We start from the raw sequence: 20355 nt of genomic DNA on the forward strand, positions 1-20355 counted from the left end.
TAATTAAGTTTTATAAACTTTCAGCAACAGACTTGTACCACCAAGATGCACTACAGAACTCCACAGAAAGTCCTTTCTCCATGTAACTTTACAACGCATCCACCTCATCTCGTGAGAGGGACAGAGGAGACACAGTGACCTGAGGTCCTCTCTCTCTCTCTCTCTCTCTTTCTCCTTTCCCTCTTCATTCTTAGTTTGATTTGGTCATTTGTATCTTGTGATTTTGCCAAATACTGCACCTTACCCCACCTCATCTCAAAAATGTTTTATACATATATATATATATATATATATATATATTTGTATAAAACATTTTTGCACGATTTGTAATTTTTTGTTTTGTAAATATTATACTGTCTCCTACTGTGTATTGCAACTGTTGCACAACAACAACTCACCATATGAATTTAACCAGAGTTTCACGGAGATTCTTGTGCTTTTGATTACGGAGTTGTGTTCGGGTACTGCTGCAATGCTTGGAGGCCCCATGGATCTGCGCTGCCTTTCTGCTCTGGAGCAGGTTCTGACCTCTGCCATGACTTTGACTTGGTCTACTGTCCGCCCCTTCAATCAGCCCATCTCCTGCAGGCAGCACACACAGGGCAAACATAAATAGTCCTTATGAAATACAGCAGTATCTAAGAACTTGTGATCATAACTCTGATGTTTGAGTTGGCATACAGTCCATATCTTTTATCGAACTGAAAAGTATTACAAACTCAACATTTTGAACATTGAACTCACTTTTCACAGCTGCTTCAGTTCCTATAGGTTTCTGCGTGAGTGGTGGATACAGCGAAAATGAAGGTTTTGTACCCATCCAAGGCTGTTTTCTGTGGACCTGGACAATGGAGTTTACCTTTAGGTTGGTCTTGTTTCACACATATAAATTGAGGTGTTCGGAAAAGAAAAAGCGTGCAACCAAACAACTTGGAAAATGGCAATGTAAAAGCAACATAAAATACTAAACTTGTTTAGTTATTTATTGTCAAGGGTCCACATGTGACTATATAATATAACTGAAAAAGGTTAGCTTGAGTTCACGACCAGTTAAGCTAACTTAGTGGCAATTAAAGTTAATGACGTTGTTCAGTTAAAAGTTGCAGCGTTAAAACACTGAAACACTTTGAAACGACAATTAACTTAATGTTCTCTGAATTTACCTGTGATGGACTTTGAGGTAAGAATGCTACACTATCAGTTATAGTTGTCTTCTTCTTGGCTGAGCTCATGTTAGTACTTGTGCAAAGTTATCATAAGCTAACGCTAGCTCTTTAACGAAACCTGGTGCTGTTGCTAGGGCCGTTGCTAAGCAAGCAACAGTACACACGCGCAGACTCGCGTGAATTCTTCAGCACCAGCAGGATACAGATCATACACATATGTATTACAGATTTTTAGATTTGTGCTTCGTAAATAATGTTAGCACAACGTAAGCAAGACCTTTACATACAGTGATACGATGATAAAGTTACGTAATATAATAGTTCATGATATGGTGATGGAATAGTCCATTAATGTGTAGTGTGCAGGGAGAGGGGGCACTGATAGAGATACACTAGGTGGAGGGAATTTTGTAAATTGTTGGAGTCTGAGAGCATATATGCTAGAATAGAAACATCCTTTTTATATGATTATTCTATACATTGTATCGGGTTTAGCGTATATACCCACTTATCCTGTAAAAAGACCTGGGTGGAGTTCACCGTCAGACCCTGCCTTCTCGCGAGCTGCAGCCAGGACTGCTTGGGGTCGCAGGGGTGCTGGTACGTGGTACACACTATATCACAGGGTTTACACACCATATACATATATAGTCTTTGATATATACAGCAACTTTATTTGGGAAAATATTTAGAATGCACCCTATATGTATTTATTAACTAGAATCCTCCTTTAAAATGATACACAGATATTACCCAGCTAATCATTATCTTGTCAAGATGAAAAACTCCCAGAAACACTTTATTTGTTTTAGCACTGTACCCAGGAGTTGAGTTGGTTTATTATTGATAATATTTTGTTGGGTTTCAAAATAGCAATAAGATCAAATATTATATTATAAACCTAATAATTCTATTTATTAGCAACATCTCATATCCACAAATCCAATTTACTCTCAACCCTCATTTATTATATTTGAAAAATGAAACCATATCCATACCATTACATGAAAACAATGCATGTGTGTACCTCCTTTAATGGATTTGCATGCATTAATAATGCCCATGTATATTGTCCCATTTATGTTTTGTTCTCAAGGGTATCACTTGTATGTCTTCTATATTCGTGTTTCTATAATAAAGAAATTGTATTATATGTATACACTGTATGTAATAATAAGACAACCCCCCCCCCACACACACACACAATTTTAAGTGAAAACTTTTATTTCCTTGAAGATGTTTATTTGCCATCAAGGTTAGCTGAAAACAAATGTCACAGTCATGTAGGCTACAGTGTCAAAAACAAGAAACTTCTGAATAATTTAAATGGACAACAGATAGAATAGCTCACCATTAGCCAATACAAAATTCTTGGCTAAACTTTTTACATACTGTAAAGCAGTAAACACATTTTTAGCATAGATGGCTACCACAGGTGTATAGCAGTTTAGGCCTATAAAATGCATTGGGATGTTAGTTGTAACTAATGTAAGTAGAATGTGTCCATGTCTCAATGGATTGGCATGGTTTTTAAAGTAAAATTCTGTGAAGAAAGCCATTTTATTAGTGCTCTCTTTAAATATTGAAATTGAAAATCACTTAAATACTAGGCAGGAAATCTGAGAGAGTTAGGTTTAAAAGATGTAGTCACTCCTTCATTGCCCTTTAGCAAAGAACTATATTTCTGAGTGCCTTGCTTGGGTGCCGTTTTACCCTTTTAATAAACTGACTGCTTAAGCAGAACTGCTCAGCTGCACACACAAAACTGTGCAACTGTGAATATATAGACTGTATGTATATTACAGCATGTAACCCTTCCACAATAGGCAGTGACTCTCCTGGATTTCTGTACCAAACACATTTGCTTTTTCCTTTATATTTACCCTACTATAAAATATTACATAAAAACTATTAATACAAATAACTACACGAAAATAGAAAAAGGATAACTTTGGCTCAGATCAACTCAAAAGCAAACCAAAAATCGAAATTACAGAAATGATATACTTTTTCCATCCTCTGATGAATTCCATTCTATTTACATACAGGAAAAAAAATGCTTAGCAAAATCATTATTATTCAGAATCATGAAAAAATAAAAGGTCTGGAGTGCTCGGAAGTTGGTAAGGAACACAAAAGTTCAAATAAGAAGAAAGATCCAAGGCACTCTTCTGGCAAAATGTTAAAAGGCCTTTAATCAAGAAGGCTGTTTGTGCCACTACGCGTAGGTTGTTAACCAGCTCTATTTTAGCATGTACAAGCACTGTTTATGTTTTTAGTATTTCACCATGAAATAGCCATCTGAATAAAGCCATTTTAAGTTATTGCTATAAGAGTGCCTTGACCTTTCTTCTTTTTTATAATCCGGCATACATTTTTGATTGCTGACATTATCTGGGAAGTCTTATATGCAGCTATAGGTCTGCTCAAAATATTTTTTTATATCATCTGTAACACTTATTCCAAGTTAGTCTTTAAGTAGGGGTGTGGTTTTGGAATAATACTGTATGTGCCTGTGAGCGTACAGCCTTTAAAATACAGTAGCAAAACTTCCAGTATCTGAGATGAATTTGTTGCTGTAATTGGAAAACCCAACTCTGGTCCACCCAAACAGAAGTTTTACAGCACATCCGCTAACTGATGTTCTTCAACCCCGGCAGCATGAGCTCATACCTTAAGAGGAAAGAGAAATTAAATATTCATATAATTATACCTCAACTACATTAGCCATTTGTTTTCCATCATACATTTCTATAAATTATTATTATATACCAGGTAATGTACGCAATGACGGTAGGAAGTAATGGTGCTTAAGGCCCTGTCACACATATCCGTATGGCAGAAACGTATGCTGGCGTATATGAAAATATGTCAGAGTCCAAATACGTCCAACTTTTCATCGGATCGGAAAAGTGAACATATACAGATACGCATGTCTAACCTATTGATAGAGTATCACTTACTTATACAAAATGTATCAGACGAATACTCAACAAATGCATAAGATATACAAAAATATGGCGTATACAAAATATCGGCAACACGCTGGTGTACGTTGATATAAGGTAAGGTATAAGTAGTATTCGTTAAGAGCAGGCGGTGTTACGCTGGGGTGCGTTGTTGAACGCTGATGTGTTGAGCATGTTCAAAATTACCGGACGTACCCGACGTGTGCTTCATAAGATATGCAGACGTTACGTTATGTTAGACATACGTGAATACGGAAATACGTACGTGAATACTTACCTACGTAAATACAGTATGTGAATAAGTTAGAGGTACATTAGATAAAAGGCTACGTCGGCTGACGGTGAATCCTACAGCCAATTTATTGATAACGAGTGGATACCCTATTCCGACCCTATGTTAAGATGATGCCTGACGACGGAGTAACTTATTAAACGTGTTTCTACAGTACAGCTAGCGTTCAGCTAGCGTTTTAGGAGCTTATTGGGGTTTGAATATAGTATATAGGGTCCCTGTGAGTAGCTCATCCTCACTTCTTCACAGCACGTCTTGATGAATACATCAACCCATCATCAGAGAGCATGGAGGATGCTGAGAGTACATTCTAGCCGTTCTCCAGCATCAGCATGACGTGAACCAGATGGCACTTTTCCAGCTGCGTTGGCCAGACGCTCTGATACGTTTTGTATAAGTAAGTGATACGCTATCAAAATGTTGGACATACGTATAATAATTAGTTATGTATTTGTTATGTATACGTCAGCTACAACACCGCTGTGGAAAAGTTGGACGTATTTGGACTCTATCATCGCTAATTTTCATATATGGCGGCATGTTTCTGCCATACGGAACTGTGTGACAGGGCCGTACGTCTGGCGTGTTCAGGTGTGTCATCTGCGTCCTTCAAACGATTACAACTTACCCTTAATTTATATCAACCTATTGCCAATATTTCGTATGCGCCGGCATACGTTTCTGCCATACGGATATGTGTGACAGGGCCTTTAAATTCAGAATGCTTCAGCTAATGTTTCACCAAAATTATGGAAAAGTAAAAAAGCTGTGACCCATACCATTCTGTGATGCCTTTGGTTAAATCCAACTGTGAAAGATCGATCATCACCTGTGAACAGGAGCAGAACTTGAAAATGAGTTGGTCTGTTATCCAGACCAGGGCTGCACAATATAAAAATACAGAATAAAATGTAACTATCATTCTTTTCTTTTTGTTATTGGTGCCTTTTGTGTTCAGTTCCACATTCAATAAAATAATGTTGGAAATAATTCCCTTTCCTTTTTTTTTTATTTAACAAGCAATTTGTTGTATGTTAGCAGTATACTCAAAGCAGCACAAAAGGCAGAGATAAGTTCACTTTAATATCACTTCATTTATAGCAAGTAATATTGTTTTTATCGTGATATTCAAAAACTTTATTTCATATTTTCCTTATATTATGCAGCCCTAATCCAGACTGTGTTGCAAACTACAAAAGTTGACAACCATAGCAGCCAAGACAATGGTTTTGCAATAAACCATGTATGTATGAAATAAAAAACTTTTACAACATTGAACCAGTATGAGCTAAAGCCGGAAATTAAGAGGCTGTATATTTGTCAGGCCAATGACACCATCTAACAGCATAAAGCATTTTGAAATCTTGGGTCAGGAATGAAAAGTCTATTACAAGTAGTATTACCCACCATGCCAATGTCCTTGCTGTCCCGTGTGTGGTAGAACATTTTGCCATTTTTCACTGCAACATCCAACTTCCTGTTTTTTGCTTCTTCAAGTGTCACATCAAATTCAAACCTGTGATAAAAGAGTTAGCACAAAAAAACAAGTTCCAGACAACCACTGAGCGTTAAACATACAGCAACTACTTCAACTTGGTACTAAGAAATTAAAGAATTGCTTTTTTTTTTCATACAGATGTGTGATGCAGGATGAATCCAGTAAACTCACTTGTGATTGAAGACAGGATTGACTGTCCTCTTCTTGACTTGTGTCCTCTTGCGGTGTATCCAGGATTGGTCAGGGAGAAAATACATGCGGACATAAGAGTCTGTGCCATTCTCACTGAAGCGGAATAGGTTCCTGTAGGCAACAGGTACACACAATGGGTTACCATAGCTGGGGTTAGCCAAATCAATTTGAAGAGAAAACCATTTTTGTGTTCAGTTACAGCAATTTCATCTCTTGCTATGTTGGATTCAGTCACAGCCTTTAAGTGGAGACACTTAAAAAACCTCTGTAAAAACCTTCAGAATATAGATAGGAATGAAATGGTAAAGTTTGGTGTATGTAAGTGCTACTGAGGTACAGACCTTTCGCTCACAGTATGAGAACAAACTAATTTTGAGAAAATGGCCTTTAAAGATACATACATTTACATACTTGTAAAATGACATATATTTTGCAAGAATCTACCTATGGGAATAGGCTAAAAATGTGTAACTAATAGATATCACTATGAAACTTGCCACGTTGATTACTTACATTAAGGCAATTATGTTTTGTATTAGAGGTTTTCTTGAATCTTATGTTTAAATATGCAAATAAGACATTATCTAATGCTAACTTTTGGTGAATTTAGGAGAAATCTACAGACACAAATAGACAAAGTGAAGTAAAATAAACTCCTAAATGTGTATTTTGGATGTTTTCTTCACTTGTCTGAAAGAAGACATGTTATGAAAGCAAAAAAGCCAAAATTCTCCAAGTTGACCAATCTCACCTTAAACCAAGGAAATACTGACTATAAATCAGTATTCTCAACAGAAAAAACCGGTTTATGATCTACCGAGGTCTGAAAATATAATTATGCTAACTGGATTTTCCCTTCATACCAGGCAAAAGCTGATGACTTGATAGTAAAGATAAAGTATATGCACAGGATTTCAACAAAGGACCTGCTAAAATAAGTTTTTAATGTTATAACACAGAAACTGAAAATGTGTGATTCTGTGTTCTGAGATCTAAAATGTGTCCAGAGCTGAGAGTAGCATATATGGGTATATTCCTGGCCAATGCTGCTGGGTGACACTAGTGAGGCCGTACCTGCAGGCGTTAACCAGGACGATGAGTTTGTTCCTCAGGGTGGCATATCGTACAGTCAGATGGATCTCCCCAAATGAACCCTGATGTTTCCTGATGGCCCTGTAGTGATATAACATTTGTAAATGTCAACTTTTTGCTAAAGTCCATATCGTTTAGTTTATGAAATTCAAAGAAAGGTTAGAGGTCAGTGCATTAGAGGTCTGAAAAAGACGTGGACATAGAACAATGCTCACTCTGGATACGAGGCCCCCTCTGAAAGGTCGTATCGTGACGAAGCGATGGAGTTCTCTGACAGCAGGCTTTGGGAGTCATACCGACGCATGTTTGATGTTGTTGAAGGCGGCCGCCATGTTTCATCGGAGCCTTTCTGGGTATTGGCTACCCAGGGCGCAGATGAGGCTTGGGAAATGGGGATGGTGTTGGGGGAAAGCGCTGGAGAGGAGGATGTAGCTCCGGAGGGAATGGAGTCTGGAGCGTTACCTCCTTGGTTAGTCTGTGGTATTTGTTGTGTGTCTTTTGGAGGCGGGTTGAGGATAATCTTGGGTGGAGGCTTTTCCACAGCAAGAATCTATCGAGGGATTGAGGACATGGCTAATGTCAGTGAGATGTAAAAACATCAACATGTCATAGAGCTCATGTGCAAATTCTGAAGCAGCTGGATGTTGTTTTGGTATATGAGACTATCTTTGCACTGAATGTGTGATGTGCTTGATTGGTCTGTGTGTAATGTGAGTTTCTACATACTAAATATGTGTGTGCATGCCAATGTTGTATACTCACCCTGAGAGTGGCTTTCAGCTGGATCTGGCTGTTGGCTCCGGAGCGCTCCAGCACGAAGCGCTGGTCCAGGGTCATGTTGGAGGTTTCGAGGAGACGACTCAGGGGCAAGTTGAGAACACCGAGCTGAGTCTTCTTCTCGTGCTCTTTGACCTGTACCACGACAACACAAATAAAACCATTCAAGCAGTGGTTGGAAAACCTCCTGAGGATATTTGACTGACTGAAAGAGGTCTAGTTTTACAACATTGCTGTTTTCTTAAGTTCCATTGTGATAAAATGACAAGGAAGTCGAGGTAGCTGTACATATTGACACATACAGGTTCATGGGGTTGAATACAAACATAGACAATATTTAGATTTCCCTTAAAACGTATCGCTAGTTTTAACCGAATTTTGAGGAAATTGACAAAAGTACTGCGAATCAACGTTTGTTTCCATGCATGTGTTATTCTTAGTCGGACATCAAACGGTGCATTTGATTCATGTATTGTGAGGAAGGTTACATTAGATCTGTGTGGAGTGAAGATGAGAATATTTTTCGGATCTTCAGCGGAGCAAAAGCTTCAGTGGACATAGAAGTCACATGCTTCATGTACATCATCATGTATTCGTTATATGTTTGCATTGCTTTTGTTGCATTTTGCGTGTAAAAACCTTTTTGCAATATAAAAAAAAAAAGAACTGTCCAGCCACGTACATATTGTGGCATTTGCCAATTTGCTGTCAAAGCAGAAAAATGTAGCAGAAACCTTAAATGACAAACCTGAATCATGAGCTGCTGTGTTTTGACATTATGCACAAAGAAGGTGAAGCCCTCCTCCCACTTCGGGTCTTTAGTTGCGTACACAACCTGTGGAAAGAGAAGACAGTGACGAGTAATAACTACAGCTGAATGGTTTCATTGCAAAAAGCTAGAAGTTTTATCACAGCAACATTTTTACACAACAGACATGTCAATTTGAAATGAAACTTTTTAGTTTGACAGTGACGAGTTCTGCCATTTTGTACAGTGCTAAAATACATCAAAACAAGTATAAGCATGAATTAAGAGATATGGTAATAATTTAATGAGTGAATGGTGTATTAATGGGACAGAGTGAGAGCCGTACCTTGCTTTTCTGAACATCCTTATCAATGCAAAATTCCACAAAGGAGTTTGGGCAGGCAGTTCTCTTTGTGAGCTGAAGACAAAGAAAATCTGTGAGAACATGCATGATTGTTTTTGGCTAAATGTTTTTATACTCTATGTGTCAATAACACTGACACAGAAAAGCTCAGTAACAATGAGGAATGTAAGTTAGCAACTATATCAACAATATATATTTGCAACTACTTGACACCTGATATCTAAAGGCCCTGTCACACATATCCATATGACAGAAACGTATGCCGGCACATACGAATATTTGTCCAAATACGTCCAACCTTTCATCGGATCGGAAAAGTGAACATATACAGATACGCATGTCTAACCTATTGATAGAGTATCACTTACTTATACAAAATGTATCAGACGAATACTCAACAAATGCATAAGATATACAAAAATATGGCGTATACAAAATATCGGCAACACGCTGGTTTACGTTGATATAAGGTAAGGTATAAGTAGTATTCGTTAAGAGCTCGCTGTGTTAGGCTGGGGTGCGTTGTTGAACGCTGATGTGATCTGATTTGAGCATGTTTAAAATTACTGGACGTACCCAACGTGTGCTTCATAAGATATGCAGACGTTACGTTACGTTAGACATACGTGAATACGGAATACGTACGTGAATATTTACCTACGTAAATACAGTACGTGAATACTTACCTACGTAAATATAGTACGTGAATATGATACGTGAATACCTACATGACTACGTTAGAGGTACGTTAGATAAAGTTTACGTCGGCTGACGGTGAATCCTACAGCCAATGTATTGATAACGAGTGGATACCCTATTCCTACCCTAAAGATTATGCCTGACGACGGAGTAACTTATTAAACGTGTTTCTACAGTACAGCTAGCGTTCAGCCTTCTAGCCGTTCTCCAGCATCAGCATGACGTGAACCAGATGGCACTTTTCCAGCTCCGTTGGCCAGAGGCTCTGATACGTTTTGTATAAGTAAGTGATACGCTATCAATGTTTGACATACGTATAATTATTAGTTATGTATACGTCAGCTACAACACCGCTGTGGAAAAGTTGGACGTATTTGGACTGACACATTTTGAGCTAATTTTCATATACGCCGGCATGAGGCCATACAGAACTGTGTGACAGGGCTGCTTAAGTGTTTGCTTTCAGTGTTTGTTTCCCATATGACACGCTAACAAGCTAGCTTTAGGGAGTTTGTCTACAAGCAGCCTGCTGCCTTCCAGGTTGGGCAGGTCATGCATTCCACTCCCTAATACATTGCAGACACACGATCTGGGACATGTAAAACAGGTGTTTAGGCTGGCAAAAAAAACCCAGAGAAGTATTTTTACTTGAGAATAATATGAATGCTACTGGAGCTACCACAGCTAGCATGCTGGCATGAGCATGCTGACAACAATTCAAGGGGGGAAAGACTGCAGACACATTAGAGCCTTTAATTTAAAAACTCGACATGTTGGCGGAGACTGTCTACTGTACAAAAACATCACTGTTATCTTCTGGAAAAATGTGTTTGCTTGCTATGACACATAGCTCAGCATAATGAAATCCAGTGGTAGAATATAACTAAGTACATTTAGATTTACATGCAAGTAGGCCTACTGCCCTTAAGTACAGTTATAAGGTACTTGTACTTTACTTGAGTATTTCCATTTTGTGCTACTTTATATTTCTAATTCAATACTTTTTACTTCACTACATTTGTTTGACAGTTTTAGTAACTTTGTAGATTTATATTAATACAAAATAAAGATCAAATAACAAATGATTATGTATTATATGTTAAGCTTTGCAGCAATATATAAAGTTAACAATAGCTCCACCTTAAACATACATTATTAGAAATAGGCTATTCGCTTTTACTTTTTGTTAATATTTGTATGCTTAAGTATTGCTACTTTTATAAAAGTAAAATATCTAAATACTTCTTCCACCACTGATGAAATGTTAACTTCAGAATACAGTGTTGATTCTTACACTTCTCTTTCCCGAATGTTCACACAGTGACCATCAGAAGGCATTCAGAGGCAATAGCTGACACCGACAGTTCAACTGAGGTGAGCCTGTATTTACATAGATTTTATAAACAGGTCTAGGTCAAAAAGTGTCCTTGAATAATTCTTACAATGTGATCATAATTGTCTTAATTAGCAGCTGGATGGGGTTTATAACATGGTCAAAAGTTGTGGGTGAAATGTTTGTCATAGAAACTGTAAAAGTAAACTGTGACCTCAATGGCATTTATTGTAGAATAGGTCTACTTAAAATCCTGAAAAATATCAACAGATTTAGTGATTGTTTAATGTGCTCAACAAAGTCCTCACTACAAAAAGTGTTTTATCTAGCAAATCTAGCAACATGGACACCACTTGGTAATAACACACCCACATGATAAAATGACAGGCATGTACCGGACGAACAGGAAATACCAGCTATGCACAGGGACAAGTACACTTGGAGCACTCCCAGAAAACATTTGATCTGACTGAGGCTTTGTCTGACATCAAGATAAAAAAAGAACAGTAAAGTTAAAGAGAAGCTCGATTCATGTTAGGCGACCATGGTTATTTGACAACCCCTAAAATAAAAGGCTTTATGCAGATCCATAGTCTATTAAATGGCTGCGAGATTAAAAGTGCCTCTCTTTCACCCCTTATGGTTAACATCCAGCAATAAAATCTTTGTATGAACAGGTTCTGTTGGTTCTATTTATGTATTTTATAGGCCCATGTAGGAAAGGGAAATGTAAATTATCTTAGGCTGTAAATGCTGTGGTGGGTGGTTGGTTTATGCTACATACTTGTCCCTGTACAAATAAACATTAAATAATAATTAATGCCTGCTTTTTCTAATCTCAACACTAAGGAAGCATGTTTTTTTAAAGACTTTAAAGTTTAAGTTTTTTTTATATATATAAATATATTTAAAAAAAACATATATATATATATATATATCTATCCTGTATTTATTTTGTCTTTGGTATAGTGATGACTAGTTTCAGCAACACATTGACCCTCCTTCTCAAGGGCAAAAATGACCTATTGGTATTTAGTGGTGACTATTCACCAACAAAATTAATCAATCAATCAAACTACAACAAACCAACAGAGACACAATGAAAACGGTGCATTAGGGGCCTCAGGGTCTGGGGGATCAGCTCCTTCTTATAGAAACTGCTGGGGAGGGAGGGCAGCTTACCCGAGCTTCTTTTGTGGCCTTCTTGTGTTTCTGATGCGTCGTGATCTCACTGTGGTCTTTCTGTAGACAAACACAAGTATACATCAGCACACTCATCTATACATGTTGCATCATCTGCTCTCAACAACAACAGTCTCCATAAGAAGCCACTTACTGGTAGGTTTGAGGCATTGTCCAGATACACTGCAAGCATAGCACAAGCATGACCGTCTGCAGACTGGAAGAGAGGGATGTCACAGAGTAATACAGGAATTACACAACTAACTGCTGGCCCAATGACTAAAGGAATAGTTTGGATTGTTTGAAGGGGGGTTGTATGAGGTACTTAGTGTCCACAGTCAGTGTATTATCTACAGTAGATGGCAGTCGGCACAGCCCCAGTTTGGAGAAACAGACAGGAGTTACGGCACAGAAGCAAAGAAATGTACAGCTGTGAAAGGGGGCAACATATTTTGGCCCACCTAAAAATATTAATATCAGATGAAGTGCACGCTACATTTAGAATATTTTCAGCGCCTTACTTTGACGTCAGACATCCCTTTCTGACGGGAAACTGAAGCCTGTGAATTATGGCTACAGAATGACTTCAACTATGGATAAGTACCTCATGCAATCCCACTTTTAAAAAAGCTGAACGATCCCTTTAAGAGCTAGGCAAATGTGTGGCCAGAAGGTAGGCAAGTAAAATAAGAACCTCATGATATTGAATATAAATGTTAATGAAATTTGGATGGAAGAAATGTCAGTAATAATGAGGCTACCTCCCTCAGCAAGCTGGGGTCAGTCTTAAGAGAAAACCACTGGAGCTTGAGATGAACTTCTCCATTCGGGACCCCTTCCAGTGGAAACCACTACAACAGCAAGGAAGAGCCATTTATCAACATGACATTCATACATAAGACAGCATTTAAATAGAAAACGGGTGAAAATGGTTAGAAATGCATTAGCATTTAAACGTTTCTTTACATTTACATCTATACATTTTCCAGATATTTCATAAGGAATTAAAACAGTAGGAAACAGGACACTGTAATGTCCTGTAGTGCTGGCATTTTGTAAAGCAGAGGAAAATACTGTATTCATTAAGCACAAATCACTTTCTTCTGTGTATCCACAACATTAAATAAAAGCTCACCTGATCCATTTCTATGTTCTTCTTCACTTCTCCAAAATCAAGGTTAAACCTATGGTGATAATGAAAAAATTAGAACGATGGCGAGTGAAAACTTTATAGCACTAACATTTCAATTATATTTTCACCACTAATACCATATGTAGGCTACTCATATTTTTCCACATTCTCCACTGTGTCTAAAAACCTTGTTCGTACAAGCTACTGTGCTGTATGTTTATTAATCAAGTAACCATATTTAGTGTTGTTTAGTGCCATTATGGGATATGGTAATTAGTAATGCTTGAGAAACTCTCTCTCAGATGACTTGTATATAGGGAAGTGAATACAATACATGTGACTCAAACAGCATTCATTCTTGTGTGTGCTGTTATTAGATAGTTTCTTACGTTCCAAGTAAGTCATCTTTATCTGTGTCCTCATCATACAGCTCCAACTCCAACTCTTGTCCTGGGGCTTCATGGACAACAAACTGTACACAGATAAAGGAAAGGTGGATGTTATTAAATGTATTTCAGATGAGAAAGTCAAGAGAAAGGCTTTAGCAGATTACAGATAAACACGGGATATTAAGGTCAGCTGAATTAAATGTAATGTAATAATATTAGATGATACAACTTAAAATGCAGTTAGTACAGCAAAAAAGTGAACAAAAATTGTATGAAATTGTCACATGTTGGAGACAACCTCAGGAGACATGTTTACAGCTTGGCTAATTTCCCCATTCACGACAACTGTACGGGGGTGAATTTTACAACTCACCCATTTTAATTATATTAAGGCTTAAAGTAATGCATAATTAAGGGCATGGTCACTTTGAGTGACAGATGAGTGCCGTCACAGCCCTCAACTGTCTGCTTGGCGTCACCTCAGCTAATTTGAGTTTCTGGACTTGACCTCTCGGTCGTGTTTGTGGGTTAATTGTACGGACCGTCCAAGATGTCTGTGCTCCAGTTTTTTCATTGAGTGAAAGATTAGTATAATTTGATTTATATTTAAGCACTACTAAGCAGGTATCAGAGTCTGCGCTCAACATATCTGGCGTGTTATCTGAGCTTGTTGTACTAAAAGACACTAAGGAGTCGGTTGTTTATTTTTTCGGTAAGTACATTACGAAGAATCTTCCAGTTAACGTGAAACTAGGATGCCACATGTTAACCAAGCTAGCTAGCTAGCTGGTAACTTAGCATTTGTTATGCTACAGTACCTGCCCCCCGCCGGGCCTCACTCTTCCCCAGCACCACCCTCTCATCCAAATGTAGTCACTTCTGTCTCCAAAAAACCAAGATGGCCACGGCCAAAATGCCAAACTCAAAGGCTTCAAATGGTATTCCACAAACAAATGGGTGACGCCACAGTGACTACATCCACCTCTAACAGTAGCCTATATAGGCCTACAGTCTATGGTTGCTAACAGTGATTTGAGTAGCTCTTCCATTTTTGCTAGTTTTGCATACCAGGATATACACAGTATTACAGTGTAAGAAAAATGATTATGCTCATGCATTTTTAAGCCCAAAATAGATAAATAAAAGAGTAACCATATCATTGAAACCAAAGCATGATAATAATACTAAAATGAAGTTTTCTCTTGATTATTGTTACCTCGTACACCTCCTTCCATGTGGGGTGCAAATTCTCTTTGACGGTCTTGCTTTTATAATGTCGGTTGCCCACTCGGAGTGTCGCATAGGGGTCAGATTTGCCTTTCACTAAACCCATCATGTATGTGTCCTTTGCCACCAGGTCTCTGGCCTCCAGCAAGTGGACCCTCACCACACCCTGAGGAGCAGACAACGAGATATTCAAACTAACAATATTGTCTCACATAAAAATAAAAGAAAAACCTCACCTACTTAAAACATTTTTAAAAGAGAAACCTACAATTGTCAAAACATCATCCAAATTAGTAAGGCTGCATGATATGAGAAAAATATGCGATTACGTTGTCGAATATCGTGATAATAACAATATTGCTTACAACAAATAAACAGATATTAAAGTGTCATCAGTGCTGCTTTCAGTATACTGCTAATATACAACACATTTCTCTTATCAAACATTCTTTTATTGAAAATTGAAATGAACACAGAAGGCATCACAAAAAAAAAAAGAATGATAGTTACATTTTAAAGTGCACTTTCTTACTGATACTCTTACTAAAAAGTGCAATATCGATGTGTTGACATCAAGATGACGATAAAAAAACGAAGTATTGTGCAGACCCCTGGGGGTTTAAAAAAATGCAAGTGACAGCAGGTGCTAAGATGAAGATTTGTAAAATGGAAAGTATGTCTTACATACTCGAGGTAGTGGGAACCTCATCTGGTCCACTTTGACTTGGTCTATGAGGGGCACACACATGCGGTTGGGCAACACCATGAGCGAGGCAATGATGTCCATTATGGTCCCCTCAGACAACGAGCTGGAAGAGGACACAAACATGAGAGAGCTTTATAGTGAGACAACTTAACAGCAACATTTTGGGGTGACCATTAAGACTCTAACAAGAGAGGATGGGCATAATAAGTTTTCTGTGAAATCCAACCTGAAGCCAGGGCTGTCCAAAAGGTTGGTCATGCCAGTCCAGTTAATTTCTAGGGTCTGGAAAAAGTAATGTTGTTTTAAATTGGGCTAATCACACAGCTTAAGCTTAGAGTACATTAAGGTCATGAAAATGTCACTCACAGGGCGGCGGATGAAAAAAAAGGTGACTCCTCCCACCAGTGGTGCTTGACCAATAAGAGGCTCCAAAATGACCCTCAGCATCCCCTGGAGCTGGAAGATTCAGGAGAGTTTACAACATTGGTAAACACATGTGATGATTCTAAAAGTAATGCAGAGAATACAGAAACAAATGTAGGTGCCCACTTTAAGTCCTTTGACGCCAGCTGTGATTGGCGACTGCACATCAGCGTCGATGTCCACGTCACTGTCATAACTGCAAAGTGAACAGTGTTGGTGAGATGTAAAAATGACTGTAAGGGAACATGCACACCCACTAAGCTCTGGTTCAGAGTGGACAAAAACTCATTCAACAAACCCAAATAACATGTAAGAAGCAGCTCTGACGTAAGAAATGTGTCTGACCAACCATATGTTCAAGTCCAGAACCACCTCTCTGCGATCCACTTCATGCGTGTATGCTTTCATTCCAGTGATTCTGAGAGGCTGGAATTAGAGAAACATATTAAAAGGAACCTCCTCAGCCATCTTAAATGAGACAATGCACTCTCAGGGGCAAATTCACAAAGAATGGATTGCAACCGCTGATAGCACCATGATATGCACATCTTTTACACCCACTATCTGTCCAGTCTCAAGGTCCAACTCACAAAAGATATTGCACTAATGAATTATGGCCTGGAGGTTTTGAAGTAATTTGCCTTTTTTTTTTGCATTTGATTGCAATTATCCATGTGGCAAAGTATGAATGCGCCAATGTCAATGAGTCTGTTGTGAGGGCTGAGAGTCAGCCTGAGTCCAGAGGACTAGTCCGGAGAGGCATCTTTTCCTGTTCCTGGCTATTTGCTTGGCACCACAGTTAGGGCTGTATTTCACCATTTGCGTGTGCTTTGAGAATTACATGGTTTCTTTTTATCTTATTTGCACAGGTTCAGTGGCCGTAAAAGCCGCTCGATACTTTTGCAAACTCGACCCTCAGTTCATTAGGTACATATGTGATGGAATCATTTCTAACTACAGAAAATCACAGGGGTGTGCTTTGCTTTATAAAACATGTAGCCGGTAAAAGATTTGGTTACCGTTTTACTGAATATTGTAATATTCAGGAGGATTTAAATGGCTTTAATAATATGGATCAAGTGTCAAAGGAATAATGGAGGAGAAACGCAAACTTACTGTGTGTCCAAAATGGACCTTGGTAAAGGTGAACATTTTGAGCGCAGCGCTGGAGAGCCTGATGGCCGGCTGGATGTTTTCTTTAAGGAGCTTCTCCATGTACATCCCAAAGAAAGGCCAGGCCTGCTCCAACACCTTAACATGCAAAGCAAAACAGGGCATGTGAAAACACCTTGATTCCACACCTTAATCTAACAGCACAGTTATTTCAATTGCATTTAAAAAGAGGGATGGGATAGTTTGGATGTTTTCAAGCGGGGTACTTATCTAAAGTCAGAGTATTACCTACAGTAGATGCCGGTTGTCGCGCCCCCAGTTTGGAGAAACATAATGAGTACCGGCATGGAAGCTAAGCAATGTACTGCTGTGGACGGGGACTGCAGCAAAACAGATTTTAAACACTTTAAAAATATATATATATCAATATTAGTTTAAGTGTATGCTATATTTAGAATATTTTCACCCCTTTACCTTGACGACAGCCCTTACCCACGGGGAACTGAAGCATTTATCTTTGCTCTCTTTAAAGCCACCAAACTCCATTAACAAAAACAGTAATTTTATGTTGCAGAACACAGGAGTCTACCGCTGCCTCGACCGGCTAGTAAGTTTGTTATTGTGTGACTTTGGTGAATACCAACTAATCCTTTAAAACACCAAAGTCACACAATAACACAAACAAAGTAACCGATTCAGGTAGCACTGGACCAGCAGTCCCTGTGTTCTGCCAGGTAAAATTAGTGTTTTGTCAACCGGCTTCAGTTCCCCATCAGGAAAGAACTTTCTGACAGCAAAGTAAAGTGTTAAAGGTATTCTCAGTATAGTGTACACTTAAAGTGATTACATTTTTTTAATAGGTGGGCCTTTTTTTAGGAGGCTAAAACAAGTCTTGCTGCTGCCCCCGTCCACAGCAGCACATGTTGATCATCTGTGCTGGTACTCCTGTCTGTTTCTCCAAACTGGGAGCATGCAGTCATCTACTGTAGGTAATACACTGACTATGGTTAAGAACCTCATACAAACCCACTTAAAAAACAAAACTATTCCTTTAACACAATGTCCACCCCAATTGCATTTTGACAGCAACCTATGCTTTTTGAGTACATTGAATGCATTCAAATGCAGGCCATGTGACCTACAATCATGATGGCAAAGGTTGGGGTGGAAAGTGTCCCATTGAGATCTGGGCCTTTAAACTAGAGCCAAAAAACAAAAGGCACCAACTTTATTTAGCAGGTTCCAGAATCAGAAAGAGGGAAGAAGATATATTTATGTTGGTACTGTACCTTGTTAACCCATTCAACTTTCTCAAAATCTGGAAAATGGACCTTTAAAAAACAAAAACAATGTAAGATAGTGAAGTTAGAAATGGGTTTGTTAGTATTTGTCCAATCCAAACAACACAGTGGCATGCATGATGGTAGTGATGGAAAACATAAGTGTGTCAATAATTATCCATCATGCAAATTCTAAGATGGTAAAATTAGTCAAAATAAAAATACAGTATAAAAAAAAAGTGCCTACGATAAGACTGGTGAATCCAACTCAGATACATTCTGCACATTACCTCCCAATTCTGATATTTTGACAGTATTCCTTAGTAAAAAACAAAACAACAACATTGACATGAAGAAGCACAGTAGTATTTGTTATTTAGGGCTTACCAAAGTTCCTTTGCAGCATCAAAACTGTGGACTGTAACAGAGGTTTGGAATCATGTTCTAATACAGAGCATGTGTCCAAATAAAGTAAAATAAAGTTCTATCAGTGTCTAAGCAGAGGGAAAGCTGACCCGAAACTCAAAATACATTGTGTAAGACCTATAAACAGGGTAAAATAAGATCCATTTGACATTACAGTTTTACACTGGGTGGAAATCAGAAATACGCATATTTTAAAATGGAATTCTGTGTTGTATTGTATTAAAAACGGCGTGAGCATGAGCTACAAGACACCAACTAAAAAAGTAATCTGATCTGTTGTGTACCTTGCATTCCTGTGACATTAGAAAAAAATGTCCCTCCCTTCTGAGTTCCCATGAGTCACTGTTTCATTGGGTGTGGTGTGGTGTAACCATATGCAGAAAGATGAAACTTAATTTGGCTGGCTCAACCCAATTCTGAGTCTGGGAGGCTCAGCCCCAGTCTTACAGGTCATGCAAATAAAGTGTAGTGTAGTCAAGGCAACAGTGAGCATGACATGTCCTACAGTATGGGACTTGTTTCAGGATGTTTTACACAAGTGTTGCCTTGTTTGACTGCAAAAACACAGCAGACAAAAGTTTGACATCTAGGGTTGGACCTTTTTCAATTACTGGAAAACTGATGAGTTGAGTCTCTTTGCTGAAGAGCCCATAAACAAGTCACTTAAATTAGCCCCAGTAAAGCTGCTCAGTGACAACCAGTAAACTAGTCCTATTAGTCTACTGTATGAGCACACTACATACCCATGATGCCATTTGTAAGGCACTTTTCAGCTCCTTGTGGACCACACACGTTTCATTGTCCACAAAGTCTAGGGCGGATCCGATCCGGACGTCTTTCCACTGGCGATTCTTCTTCCACCAAGTGACCATCACCATGCACAGCACCACCCAGCTGATACTGAGGCCCATATATCCTGTCAGATACACGGGGTAGAAGACCAAGACGGCTCTGCCGAAGTACTTCAGGACATCCATCAGGATGCGATTGACGGCGGAGGAGCTCAGCTTCTCCGTGCTGCCTTGGATCGACAGGCTGTCCCCGAGCCCCGCTCCCTCCTTCGGGTACATCTGTCCGGCGGATGACATTGTGGCTCGGACTCCCGCTGGAACCTGGATCCTGAAGCCCAAACTAGTTGTTTACGCTTACTGCCTAAACAGATTATTATTTTTGCGTGTTTCGGTTCAACTATGCAAGGCTTTCTGAAGAAAAACAAACCAGGGAAGCCAAGCAACTGCACACCCCATAGGAGCTGTGGTAAAATGAGTTGCGACAGTCCTCAAACTTCCGTGTTTGAAACTCCCAAAAGGCAGGTAGACACACCTGCTCCCATGGGGGAGGAATGGG

General features: G+C 38.8%; 2 protein-coding genes across 3 annotated transcripts in view; both read right to left on the minus strand.

The window, feature by feature from the left end:
• dnah7 (dynein, axonemal, heavy chain 7) overlaps nt 1-1280 on the minus strand; it is an 82138-nt gene extending 80858 nt beyond the window's left edge. Inside the window, 3 exon segments of the mRNA XM_029458692.1 lie at nt 399-582; nt 745-841; nt 1164-1280. Coding sequence (XP_029314552.1) covers nt 399-582; nt 745-841; nt 1164-1232 — 350 coding nt within the window. The 5' untranslated portion in view covers nt 1233-1280.
• Nucleotides 1281-3615: 2335 nt separating this feature from the next.
• esyt3 (extended synaptotagmin-like protein 3) lies at nt 3616-20355 on the minus strand. Of its 2 annotated transcripts, none has more exons than XM_029458340.1 (23): nt 19752-20355; nt 18592-18633; nt 17306-17440; nt 16539-16615; nt 16316-16385; nt 16133-16222; nt 15993-16048; nt 15749-15869; nt 15050-15226; nt 13834-13916; nt 13448-13496; nt 13074-13163; nt 12467-12529; nt 12313-12372; nt 9081-9152; nt 8735-8821; nt 7972-8121; nt 7425-7759; nt 7192-7290; nt 6097-6228; nt 5835-5943; nt 5207-5256; nt 3616-3839 (listed from the first exon to the last, which is right to left on the minus strand). In XM_029458340.1, the coding sequence occupies exons 1-23, from the start codon at nt 20094-20096 to the stop codon at nt 3800-3802; spliced, it is 2532 nt and encodes an 843-aa protein (XP_029314200.1). In that variant the 5' UTR covers nt 20097-20355; the 3' UTR covers nt 3616-3799. The 2 variants fall into 2 exon arrangements, with proteins under 2 accessions (XP_029314200.1, XP_029314201.1); XM_029458341.1 differs by lacking the exon at nt 19752-20355 and adding an exon at nt 18970-19027.

This window comes from Cottoperca gobio, chromosome 21, assembly GCF_900634415.1.
Source record: "Cottoperca gobio chromosome 21, fCotGob3.1, whole genome shotgun sequence".
Classification (NCBI taxonomy): domain Eukaryota; kingdom Metazoa; phylum Chordata; class Actinopteri; order Perciformes; family Bovichtidae; genus Cottoperca; species Cottoperca gobio.